Source organism: Canis aureus, chromosome 28, assembly GCF_053574225.1.
Source record: "Canis aureus isolate CA01 chromosome 28, VMU_Caureus_v.1.0, whole genome shotgun sequence".
Lineage (NCBI taxonomy): Eukaryota > Metazoa > Chordata > Mammalia > Carnivora > Canidae > Canis > Canis aureus.
Window position 1 is genome coordinate 30502981 of NC_135638.1, and position 13481 is coordinate 30516461.

Sequence of the window (13481 nt, forward strand, 5' to 3'; positions counted from 1 at the left end):
ATCTCTGCACCCTCCCCCCCCCCCCCCCCCCCCCCCCCCCGGGTGGTGAAGGTGGTTCTAGCATGTGAACATTCAGTCACATTGTCTAACGGTCTCTAAGTTCTAATGGTCTCTAAGTTTAAAAACAAGCATTTTTTAAAAACCAGTATAGAAATACATTTTAAAAAAGATTTTATTTATTTATTCATGAGAGACAGAGAGAGAGAGAGAGGCAGAGACACAGGCAGAGGGAGAAGCAGGCTCCATGCAGGGACCCCGCTGCAGGACTCGATCCCAGGACCCGGGGATCACGACCTGAGCCAAAGGCAGACGCTCAATCACTGAGCCACCCAGGTACCCCAGAAATACATTTTTTTAAAGCTCTTCTGTATTATAGAATGACAGAGGGCATTGCCAGATGCAGAGCTGTGCCGCTCAGGTGTTCCACGGTCCTGTGATTCTCAGGGGAAGGAAGCTCTTTTCAAGGTCACACCGCATTAACTGAATTCTGTATCTATCCCATCCCTTCCCCAGGTGCGCCTTTTTTACTGAGCCCTCCCACGTACAAAGCAGTTCTGTACCTTGGACTATACTGAACACTGGGAATTTTTAGGAAACGTGATTGGCCTCCTGCTCTCAGTGCTCACAGCACCAGCAGACAATTCCTGTTAGTACACACTAGAGATCATCTACGAATGACTATGAGAAAGGAGATGCATGCACGAAGGGGAAATGTGAGAACCAGGAAACAGAGGGCATCTCAAGGATGACCTCCCTGAGAGCCTCATTAAGCTGGGACCAAAAGCCTAAGAGTCACCACAAAAGTCACAGCAGTAACAAAGAGGCACTTCTGGGTATGTCACGTGTCTTACAACCATCCGTCAGTAAGTTCACTGTGTTCCCCATTTTCCCGACGCTCACACAGCTTGAGAGAAATTAAGTAACCTGCCCAAGGAAGTGGCAAAAATCAGAATTTGAACTGAGGGGTGGGAACCCAGAGGCCTGCATTCTATAATCACTCTGCCCCAGACACAGTCAAGGGGACACCAAGACAAGAATCTCACAGCCAGGCGTGAGGCCTATAACCTGCCAGCAACACAAGCAGCTGAACTCACAGGAAGAATGGGAAGACCCCAGGAGATGAGAGCTAGGTGATGGGAAGAACGTTTTGGAAAGAGAAACCAGCATATGCATAGGATCATGTGTGTGCACACTCACACGTGCACGCAGACACACAGACATGAGAGACGGAAAAAGAGAGGGACTTCATCTGCCATGCTAAAGAATTTGAACTTCTGGGGCGCCTGGGTGGCTCATCTGCCTTTGGCTCAGGTCATGATCCCAGAGTCCTGGGATCGAGCCCCACAGCAGTCGGGAGTTGCCTTCTGCAGAAGAGAATCACCAGGGCCTGGTAACTGATTGGACGTGGGGCGGCGCGTGGGTGGAAGCGGGAGGAAGATGTTTTCTGGTGGAGCTGCAGGATGTGGAAGATCAGGTTTAGATATGCTCATTAGGCACTCAGACATGCAGGTCTCAAGCTCAGGAACCAGATCTGGTCTGAAGATATCATTTTAGGAGTCACCAATGTATACAAAGCGACCGGACCTTGAGAGTTGCTCAGCATGTCTGAGATGCTACTAATACCCCATTTCTTTTTTATTTATATATATATATATATATATTTTTTTTTAACCCCATTTCTTTAACATGGGTCTTTTGGATCCTTTTAGAAAGGCACATTCTCCTCATGAGGACAAGGGACATTTTTTGGTCTTATTCTACAATTGTTCCCCAGTACATGGCATATAGAATATGGTAAATATTCCATAAGCATTGTGGAATAAATGGGGTATTCAGGCCTGAACAAAGTAGAGAGATGAATAAAAGAATGGAAGGATGACTCTTTCTAAAATAAGATATGAGGGGCACCTGGGTGGCTCAGTGGGTTAAGCATCTGCCTTCGGCTCAGGTCATGGTCCTGGAGTCCTGGGATCAAGCCCCAAATCAGGGGTCCCAGCTAAGCAGGGATCCTGATTCTCCCTCTCCCTCTCTCCCTTCCCCTCTCAAATAAATAAATAAAAGTCTTTTTTAAAAAATAAAATAAGTTATGAAAACAAGACAGGCAGAGTTTTTAAATGTTTTCGTGTACATTTTAAATGGGAAATTTTAAATTTAAATTTTCCCTCAAGCCCTCATGCCTCAGAAGCACTACAGGAGCTAAGGAAACAGTATAGCAGGGATAGCAGGGGTGCTCGTTACCCCCTGCCTTCTTCAGCTGCCCCCCACACACACTTCCGCAGTGCCCATGTTTACAACATTTACCTTCTGTCCTCAACTATATTTCAGTCTTCTTGCTTTGTTAATGAAGGTTGAATCTAAAACTTTAAACTCCCAAACAATAACTATAATAGAACTATTATTGCATAAACATCACCCATCACAGCGCTGAGTACTGTGATTATACTAATAAGAAAGCCAGTGCAGCAATTGGACTGTGCGTCACTAAGCCAAAGAAGTATGTTCCATGCATCAAGATCAAGCGTGTTCTCTTTTCTTAAATTACAACAACTGCTCTAAATCATGCCACATCTCAGCTTGCTTCGTATTTAAACTATAAATTTCTTCTAAGGGGCACCTGGGCAGCTCAGTCAGTTAAGCACCTGTCTTTGGCTCGGGTCATAATCGGGGTCCTCAGATTGAGTCCCAAGTTGGCTCCCTGCTCAGTGAGGAGCCTGCTTCTTGTGCTCCCTCTGACTTTCCCCCTGCTCATGTTCTCTCTCTCACAAATAAATAAATTAATTTAAAAAAATAAATTTAAAAACTAAAAATAAATAAATTTATTTTATAATATTTCTTTTTCTCACAATTTCTATTGCTGTTCTTGTCTTGTGATTAACAGGAGACATATGTGTTTGTCTTATCATGAAAATCTTCCAGGTTCTTAATCATACTATGTCTATAATAGAACTCTCTTATTGAATCCATTCTTTATTGGGCCCCCTGCTTTCCCAGCAATTTGGACCAATTGCTTTCTAAGATTGCCACCCAACTGGCATCCTAGGGCCCCTTTTCATTATACTACTGGGTTACGTCCACCATTTCTCAGATTCCCTTTTTTTTTCCTTTAAGACTTTTTTTTTTTTAATTTTTATTTATTTATGATAGTCACAGAGAGAGAGAGAGAGGCAGAGAGAGAAGCAGGCTCCATGCACCGGGAGCCCGACGTGGGATTTGATCCCGGGTCTCCAGGATCTCGCCCTGGGCCAAAGGCAGGCGCCAAACCGCTGCGCCACCCAGCGATCCCTCCTTTAAGACTTTTTTGTGTCAATTTTGTTATCACTATATCTCAGCCACATTAGCATCCTCTCTGACCCCAGAAAATACCCAGACTACTCCTAATTTATGGCCTCCACATGGCTCTTGCTCTGTGTTGAACAGTCTTCCCTCGTTGCCTTCCAGAGCTGTTCCCTGTATCACTCGAGTCAGTTTTAAATGTTGCCCCCTCACCTGAACGCCCCTCCCTTGCCTCTCAATCTAAACAAACAAATAAAAACAATTTGGCAGCCATACTCTATTAAAACTGCTTCTTTTATTTTCAACATAGCACTCTCATTTCCTGATTTTTCTGGTTTTATTCACTTTTTATAACCTTGTTCCTCTCCATTAAAATGCCAAGTCCAAAAGAGCAGGATTTTTTTTCTGTCTCATCCACTGGCAAACCTCAGCCCCTAGAGCAGTGGGAAGCATGTAGAAGAAGCTCGATAAACATGGCTGAAAGAATTTTCAGAAGGCCACATCCATATATAACACCCAAATTTCTTCTACTCTATCCTCCTACATGACAGAAGAGAGGTCAGAATCTTAGTGTAACTCCTCTGAAATCTTGCTGAGACTATAAGCTCTCAGATGGAAGAGGAGCTATAAATCAGTGCAACAAGATGTTAGAGGGCTTCAGGAAAAATAGATGGTTGTCACTTGTCAACTTACCAGCTTTTGTTCAGGTGAGAGCATATGTAAACCTAAAGGGGAGAGATAAATTGTTGGGTTTTGCTATCAGAAATACAGAAGGCTAGGTATTGTGAAAATTTCTCCATCACAAAATGCTCATATGCTGGAAAAAGTGCGATATCAAACGAATTGATTAACTCTCAAGATAATATGAAAAATTCTTGTATTTAACATACAGAGATAAAACAAAATAAAATGAGCCATAAACCAAAAAGTAAGAAACTCAGGAGGTTGGGGCCACTCAGGAAATAAATGCCAATATCAGGATTCTAAAGCAGAGGTTGGCAGCCCATAGTATGCAGGTGAATCCCTTGTTTTTGTAAATGGCTTTACTGCCAAATGGCCACACCCATTTATTTATAAATCCAACAGAGTTAAGTAGTTGCAACAGAGGCCATATGGCTCGTAAGCCTAAACTATTTACTATCTGATCCTTTTAGAAAACCTTGAATGGTTGTGCAGGGAAATGGGGTCTTCAGGCCTGAACAAAGTAGAGAGATGAATCTGAGTTTCACGTAAAGCTTGAACCTTCTTGAAAGGAGCTCATGTTCCAAGGAAAGTGTAGATTAGAAAAAACAGACCTGCAGGCAAAATAAGTCAGAGGGAAATCTGTTCCTGCCACAGCTCCAGGTAGAAAATTTTATCGATCATATACTAATAACAAAAATAAAAAATAATAATAATGGTCTCCCTGGGAATTTTTAACTATGAGCCTCCTGTCACACAAATCTCAGGTTCAATATCTCATCACCCACCTAATCTTGAAAACCCCAAAGAAAGAAAACAACTTAAAGTGGTCCCACTTTGGTAACATCTGTGTACCTGATAAATGAAAATGCAGATCCATTCCAGAGCAAAAGCTTCTTAACCCAGTCATGTGAGGATCCCCATAGTTTAAACTCAATTAAATATAAGTTTTTAAAAAGAGAAAAAAATGTATCACACCACAAAGTAACCAACCCCTATACGTGAGAGTCAGCAAAAACAACAAGCATGACTTAAACCTCCAAAAACTTCAAATATTGGAATTAACAGGTAGAGGACATAAAATAACTATATATAAAATGTTGAGGGACATAAAAGATAGAAAAGGAACAAGGAAAAAGGGGCTATCAAAAGTGACCCCCCAAAGAAAAGATTTGACAAAGAACTAAACAGAACTTAGAGAAATAAAAATAAAAATATATTTAATTAAAGCCATATGTATTAAAATGCATGTGTATATGTGTATACTGGATAGGAGAACTAGCCAAATAAACATGGGCAAAGATAGAATTAGTAAACTGAAGACAGATCAAAAGAAAATACTTGGGATGCAGTACAAAATGATAAGAAAATACAAAAGAGAAAAGGAGGAAAGAATAAGAATCTCTAACATACTTCCAGAGTTACACAAGACAGATGAGAATGAATGAAATAGAGATACCTTGTTTGAAGAGATAATAGCTAAGAAAATGCCAGATCTGATGAGAGACTTAAGTCCTGAGAGATGGGAAATATAATATACGTCAAGCAGGGTACGTTTTTGTTAAATGAGTAAATGAGCACACACACTAGGCACATCATGTGAAACTGCAAAACACAAAGCTGAAGAGAACATCCTGAAAGCAACAAGAAGGAAGGAACAGCTCACCTACTACAGAATGACTGTGGTCGGACAGTGGACTTGCAACGAAACAAGGAAGCCAAAAGACAGTGGAACCATGTTTTCAAAGGATGGAAAGAAAGAAGTGTTGATTGAGAATTGTATTCTCAGAAATACTATCTTTCAAGAATTGATAAGGAAACAAAAACATTGGCCAAACAAAACCTGAGATAGTTTACGATTAACAGACTCTTTCTTATCAAGGGAACATCTAAAAGATGAACATCTGGGGCCCTGGGTGGCTCAGTCAGTTAAGTGTCTTGACTTTCTTTTTTTTTTTTTTAAGATTGTATTTATTTATTCATGAGAGACACAGAAAGAGGCAGAGACATAGGCAGAGGGAGAAGCAGGCCTCCTGCAAGGAGCCCGATGTGGGACTTGGTCCCAGGACCCTGGGATCACGCCTGAGACGAAGGAAGATGCTCAATTGCTGTACCACCCAGGCTTCCCAAGTGTATTGACTCTTGATTTCAGCTCAAGTCATGATCTCGGGGTCCTGGGATAGAGCCCCACATTGGGCTCCACACTCAGCAGGGAGTCTGCTTCTCTCCTTCCCTCTCCCTCTTCTGCCCTTCCTCCCCACTCACACACACACACTTTCTCTCTCTCAAATAAATAAATCTTTTTTAAAAAAGAAAGAAAGAATGAACATCTAGAACAAAATGATCTGTTGGGACGGCCTAGAATAGAACAAGAAATGCTGAGCTGAATTGCTCAAGAAGGTAGAGAGGATTTTGAGGCAAAAGAAGGAAGGCAGATGAGAAAGCCAGCCAAGAAAAGAAAGAATGTTTTCTTATGTTTTTGCAGCATGGAATATATTGTGAAGTCCTTTTTTTGAAATTCTACAATAGCTTTACTGACATATACATTTCTCTTAAGTAGAGCTGAATTTATTTCTCAAGCTAGGATTAAGAGGGTAGCCCGTGTGGCTCAGCGGTTTAGCACCACCTTCAGCCCAGGACCTGATCCTGGAGATCCGGGATCAAGTCCCACGTCGGGCTCCCCGCATGGAGCCTGCTTCTCCCTCTGCCTGTGTCTCTGCCTTTCTCTCTCTCTCTCTCTCTCTCTCTTTCTCTCTGTCTCTCATGAATAAATAAATAAAATCTTTATTAAAAAAAAAGATAGGATTAAGAGGCAGATATATGCACCATATGTATGCAAGGCAGGAACAGAGTTGCACATGATGTGTTGGGAGGGGAGAAGCCATTCTAGATGAGCTCTAATGACCTCAACCTAAGTATTCGCTGGAAGAATCTGATGGTATTATGCTTCCCGCAGTGCACTATCATAGCTTTTTTTCTCCATACTACTCATTATAAGCACAACGGGTAACTTACCAGGTTGGACTGTGAAGTAAAGGCCGTGCCCTTCTTACCTCAAAAGTTAGGGCAGCACCCCCATTGTCATATGGTTAGGACTCAGTGTTGTTGACAACAGGTTCCAAGCACAACACGAAAGGTAAAGGGAAATCAGAAAAGGCACATTTACTGAGTACTCACCTCATCAGGCACTGTGCACCACTCTTCTCCCACATTCTGACATTGAACTCTCAAATATAAAGTATGCATGGCCTACAAGAAATTTGAGACTATTAGACAGTGGTAGGGGCATGAAGAAGGGTATAGCCACAAGAGACGGGCCCTATGAATTTGGAAATAAATTGCACCTAATAATTACATTATAAAATTAATACATATTGGATGGGATCGATGATCTGAGAAATTTTCCAAACTGTGACAACCAGACGGTTGCCTAAATCAGAAGTCAGTAAACTCTAGCCTGTGTAGGCCAAATCCAGCTTACTTACCTGATTGATTTTTTTACATTTATTAAAAGTGGGGGGAAAGAGAAAGAAAAATATTTTGTAACAAGTGAAAATTATAAAACTCACATTTCAGGATCCATTAAATGTTATCGGAATACAGTCATGCTCATTCATTTACATGTAGTCCCTGGCTGCTTTTGTCCTATATGGCAAATCTCTATAGTAAGTAGAAAAGCTTGGGTCTTGGACCATCTGCCTCCAAAGCTCCTAGATACTGTCCCATACAGTCATTAATATTCTGCTGTTACACCCAACAAGAAAATGTCAATTTGGTTAGCACTACTCTGCAGCACCTAGTCCAGAGCCTAATGCATCTTAGGTGACCAGAAATCATCTGTTGAATACGTGAAAGATCCTATGCTTACCCAGCAAGGTTTTTTTGTTTTGTTTTGTTTTGTTTAAGATTTTATTTATTTACTCATGAGAGACCTAGAGAGAGAGAGGCAGAGACATAGACAGAGGGAGAAGCAGGCTCTATGTAGGGAGCCCAATGTGGGACTTGATCTTGGGACTCTGGGATCACGACCCAAGCCAAAGGCAGACACTCAACCACTAACCCACCCAGGTGTCCCTCCAGCAAGGTTTTTATTCTAGTTTGGCTTCTTTTTTTTTTTTTTTTTTTAAGATTTTATCTATTTATTCATGAGAGACACAGAGAGAGAGAGAGGTAGAGACACAGGCAGAGGGAGAAACAGGCTCCGTGCAGGGAGCCCAATGTGGGACTCGATCCCAGGTCTCCAGGATCATGCCCTGGACTGAAGGCGGCACTAAACCACTGAGCCACGTGGGCTACCCTCTAATTTGGCTTCTCAGGTAGTTGCTGACACGGAAAGAATGCATCAAAAGGAGAATTCAAGCCTTATGCCTCTTGCCAACTCTACTGTACCCCACTGTCAAGGAAAATAAGAATGGAATTTAATTTATACATTAGTCATTTATGAAATTGGTTAGTGTGAGTCAATCCCTGATCCACTCTAGGATGGGAACAAAATCAAGATTCTTTAGGCCACAAAGCTGTGGGGACCAAGCCCTGTCCACACATCAGCACCTGTGGATGTCTGAGACCTGCCAGAAGACAGCCAATCTCCTCGTGTATTGCCGTGAGTCCTCAGTAGTGGGCCTGAGAAACAAAACACCCAAATGCCAGGGCCACCCTCCCTAATAGGAGCAAAGCTGGGATTCAAAACCAGATCTTTCTGACTCCAGATCTGAATGCTATTTCCCTCTTCCATGCCCTCTCTTTTGTACAACAAGATGTTTACAATATTCCATTTTCCTTAACTCCTCAAGAAACCTATATTCATTTTAGGGAAAAATGAACATAATAAACTAGAACAAAGGAAAAAGTTACACATAATACCTCTCCCAGAGATGATCTATTAACATTCTAGGTCATATTTTTCCAGACTTTTTTTTCTTATGGCGTGCATGTTTTAACCAAAAATGCAATTGTACTATCTTATAATCTTCTTTGACCTCTAATAGAGTGGGAATATTTTATGACAATCTAGATGTACATATAATCACTTTTAATGTTGTCATCTTTTATTGTATTCATACGCCATGATTTAGTTCACCAAAATCTCACTGTTGGGGCACCTGGTGGCTCAGTGGTTGAGCGTCTGCCTTTGGCTCAGGGCGTGATCCTGGGGTCCTGGGGTCTAGTCCTACATCAGGTTCCCCCCAGGGAGCCTACTTCTCCCTCTGCCTGTGTCTCTGCCTATCTCTGTGTCTCTCATGCATAAATAAACAAAATCTTTAAAAAAAATCTGTCAGAAAAAAAAAAAAAATCTGTCAGACATCGAGTTTTCCTTAGTTTTTAGCTTATAATCTAATGTGTCTACTTTATTCTCAGTAACTAATTCCCCCAACTCCAACCCCAATCGTCACTTGACCTCTGTCCCAAATGTTGGTATGAAATCCTATAGTGTTCCCGATTAGTAGTGATAATCACAACGCCTTCATTTCTGAATTCAGGATTCAAAGGAGATGCAGTTATTTGAAACAGCAACTTTATTGCCAGTAAATCAGAACTGGATACCAGAGTTTAGTTAAGGCCACAAATGAGTCTCCCTCATGGAAGACAGTCTAGACCTGAAGACAACCCAAGCCACCACCTTGAACCCTCTGCCTTAGGAGCACACAGCAAGCAGCAGGCCTGCAGCAGGAGAGGCCGGAACACATGGTATCTGCAGGCTAGCAAACCCTCAAGGGAGAAGAGCTAAGATGCCACACTTGCTTCTCTCAGCCTCGCCAATCAGATCAGCACCCCACACCCCCACACACACCCACCCCTCCACACACACACACGCACACACATGCACCCAGGCTGAGGAAGGGATGAGGAAGGCCTGAGGAAGGAGCTGGTAGAGTCATTCCAGGGGAAGCAGGGCCCACACTTGCTACATCCATGCCAGGGCCCGCCTCTCCTGCTGCTGCTGCCTCCCTGCCCCCAATTCTGAGGTAGGGATCGCTCCCCACGGCTTCCCCGTGTGTCACGTGCCTGTTAGAAGGCCATAACCACAAAGCTGCGCTGACTGCCACCAGCCCTGCCCTCTCAGCCCTCGTCAATCTGCAGAAGCCACTTGGTTTTGCCTCGACATGAGTCATTCTTAGTCATTACGAGAGCTATGAACTCTGTGGGAGCCTAGGTCTCTCCAGGGAACCAAGGCCCAGAGGTCCTTGCCTCTGTCACTTCCAAGGTGGATACCTGAAGGTTCTGACCACCTGGGGAGCTCTCCAGGGCCTGCAGCTCAGGGCCATCTGCTCTCTCCAAGACACCACAAATGAACTGGGGCCACCCTGAGTCTGGACTTTCACCCCCTTGTCTTCCTGAGACAGCACGGTCAGCAGGTCAAAATCCAAGCTGGTGGCTTTGGACCAGGCACCTGGCTCCTCTGAACCATGCTGCCCTCATCTGCAAAATGAGGCCAACAAGCCCCTTTCAGAGACCATTGACGTTGGCATGGCAGGCAGGCCGGCCTCTGCGGCCTCCCCGGCCCTGCACCCGCTCACACCCGCCTGCACCCTTGCCTCTTTTGCACACGGCTCTCTGCCTTGGCCTGTGTCGGCTTTGCTTCCTCTGCACCTGCCACTCCCTCCAGGCATCTGGTCCTTGAAGCTCAGGTTCCCTGAGACGTTTCCTACACCGGGCCTTGCTCAGATGCCACTTCCCTGTGCTCTGGGCCTAGTCTCTCAGACCCTTACCCACTCCCTTGCCTGCCTCACCCATCCATAAGTTCCTCCAGGGCAGAAAGCTTGGGTCTTGCCCCCACACCCCCACCTCGACACATTGACCCAGGCTCTACTGAACGGTGTGGGGAATCAAATCACAGCATCCCAGAGTTCTGGAAACCTAGGAGATTTATCCCTGTTAGTGTCTATAACTCTCTAAACACAAGATCTTACCCCTTAGACTGAAGACTGCCCTTTGAGGGGACTGGAACATACACCATGGCAACTCAGTAGGAAGCTTTGTGCGTGCGGCCCACTGGCGCTGGATCAGCAGCCCTGTGCCCAGGATTACTGAGAATCTGGAGCAGCAGTGTCTGCCCTGGAGCCCCAGGTCATGTGTGTGCACAATTGGTAGCCTCTCCAACACAAACAACCCCAGAAAGACAATACCAGCTTGTTCCAAAGAGAGAGGAATTCTGAGCAGTTGCCATTTCCTGGATGACTGAGTATTCTTTACCCTGGAAACATGAACAGTCTGAACAGAATTGCTTCAAAAACAGCTTTCCCCCTTGTTTCAAATTGAGGGGGTCGATGTTACCTCTGAGCAGTTGGTGAGAGTGATATTGGAAACAGGGAGGCTCCTGTTTGATGTTTCACTACTACCTCCTCTGAGTAGTATGTAAATTCCAGCATAAAAAACAGAAATGGGAGTGCACAGAAGAAGGCCAAGTGCATACATGGTTTTCTGGGAGAACTGTGGGTATAATTACTACCTCTGATCAGTCTCATACAAATGATTCTGCAAGTAACAGACTTTTTTTAAAAATCTTGAATATCGGGCTAAGGAGGAAAACACTGTGGCCTTTTATAAAGGAAAGTGTGTCCCTAAGGAAATAATGAAGGCCCCAGTTGCTCAGATCTCACAAAAGAGACTGTACAAAGCTCTCCCGAAAATACTGTGGGGAATAATTCTATGTTAGCTAGGGAATTGGCTAGATGATCTAATAGGTCTTTGCCCTCACTCTAATTTCTATGATTCATGTGTGACTTATTTAATTGTTACCATCTATTGCTGATATATAAAAGAATGCTTTTATCCTAAAAAAAAAAAAAAATCTAAATTCAAATCATCTTTAATATCACAGTAAGTTCTTACTCCCATCACCCTTCAGAACATTGACATATTAACTTTTTGACCTACCCTGAACCCTCCCGCTACCTCCCAGGATACAAAAAGTACATCTGCTGTGCCTTGGGGTGTAGCACGGAGCCCCCACCCCACGGAGCATTGAAAACCGGTTTGGGAGAACTAAGGGTTAAGTGCAGTCCCCTAGGAATTCCAATCTGTTGCAGGCTGCTAATTCAGAAGCTGCCTGGGGCCTAGGTGTAACCACAGCTAGGAAAACAATGCCTAACTGCCTTATCCTCTGCAGCATTTAGCATTTATCATGGTCAGAAAACCACCTGTTACTTGGGAGAGAGTCAAAAGAATCCTGAGCCATCATTAAAGCAATAATGAATAAAAACATATTGTGAATCGCTACCCAAACCCCAGGCAGATGTGTTATTTAAACTGTGGGCTTGATCTGTGCTATTAATTTGGAATTAAAAATAACAGACAACAGAACATATCCCAAACCAAGACGCTGCCTGCCCCTGGGTTTTGTTTTCTTTCAAGTCCTTGACGGTTGTGGTTACTAACCCATAGCAAGCAGAGCTGACCGACCGTTCGTGCAAACCTGAGCGGTGTCTGGCAGCTGGCAGCCAATCAGACTCTAACAAACCACTGGATCCCTGCGACTGCCCTTCGGTGAGATTGCGGGAGATGGGCAAGTGGCAGGAGGCCCATCCTCCCACGCTGCCCGGGGCTCTCCTACTGGGGTGGGGGTGGGGGTGGGGGTGGCTTTTAACCTCACCCAAGGCAACAGCAGATCTCGCACTCCAGAAGAACACACACCTGACTGCTCAGATCCCACCAGGAGACGCGTCAGGAATTTCACTGGGCCACATCTGAAAACACAGTTCTCCAGCTGTCAGCAGAATCGCAATTAAACACAGAAACTCACGTGGCGGGGTCAGTGTCTACTTGCAAGTTCTCTCTGGCTGCTATTGGTTTGTTTTTAAGACTGTGGTTCCATCTCTTCCAGCTCCTGTGAAATCTTCCGAGAGAAACGTGCCCCAGAGAGGGTGAAGGCAAGGGCAGTGGGGGTGGGAAGTGGAGAAGAGAGGGGCAAAGCAATTTTGTGGTACGCGGGTGTTCCTAACTCTGTATTCAAGATTACTCTTAGAAGAATTCAGAACGCGGTTGACAGATCTATGCAAATGTATGAAAAGTGGAGAAAGACAAGCTGGCGTTCATTTCAAAAGTTGAAAGCGTCACTTTGATTTGCAATGATCTTCAATCTACCTCTTTTATTGCAAAGAAACAGTGCAAAGAAAGGAGCCCCAAATGTCATGAAATAAAGCCTGCCAATGTTCTGTTGGCATATATTTTAATTCTTGAACAATTACCCTGCCATATACATTTATTCTTGAATTTTATATATTGACATACTAAATTTTGGAGCTGAAAGAGAAAATGACACTTGTAAATACCCGGGAATGGAAAATTGACTTACTTTAAAATATAGTCTATGTGCGCGTGCGTGTGCGGGTGTGCACGCGGACGCGCTACAGTAAATCTGTAAAAAGTGCAAGGTATTACTGGTTTATTGCAGTTGGCTTAATGTTACTCTCCAAGACTTTGAATATACATGTTCATGCCCTGAAAATGTTTTGAGTACGTGTTTTTGGAATAAACTATCATGTATATTTAGGACACGATCTCTAATAGCTACAAGAAGCTGCATG

The 13481-nt window shown here is 43.8% G+C and overlaps 1 protein-coding gene across 40 annotated transcripts in view; it reads right to left on the bottom strand.

The window, feature by feature from the left end:
• LOC144300597 (uncharacterized) overlaps positions 1–13481 on the bottom strand; it is a 112774-nt gene that overhangs the window by 81089 nt on the left and 18204 nt on the right. For 11 of the 40 annotated variants that reach the window (XR_013367368.1, XR_013367371.1, XR_013367370.1 and 8 more), the window contains exon 2: positions 7132–7203. Coding sequence is in view for 8 of the 40 variants with exons in the window: in XM_077876849.1 (XP_077732975.1) it covers positions 7132–7203 (72 nt within the window). In the remaining 32 variants the exon portion in view is untranslated. Of the gene's footprint in view, positions 1–3966; positions 3999–7131; positions 7204–10865; positions 11035–12588; positions 12922–13481 lie in introns of those variants that run through there. The other 29 variants (XR_013367369.1, XR_013367361.1, XR_013367356.1 and 26 more) reach the window with 11 other exon arrangements.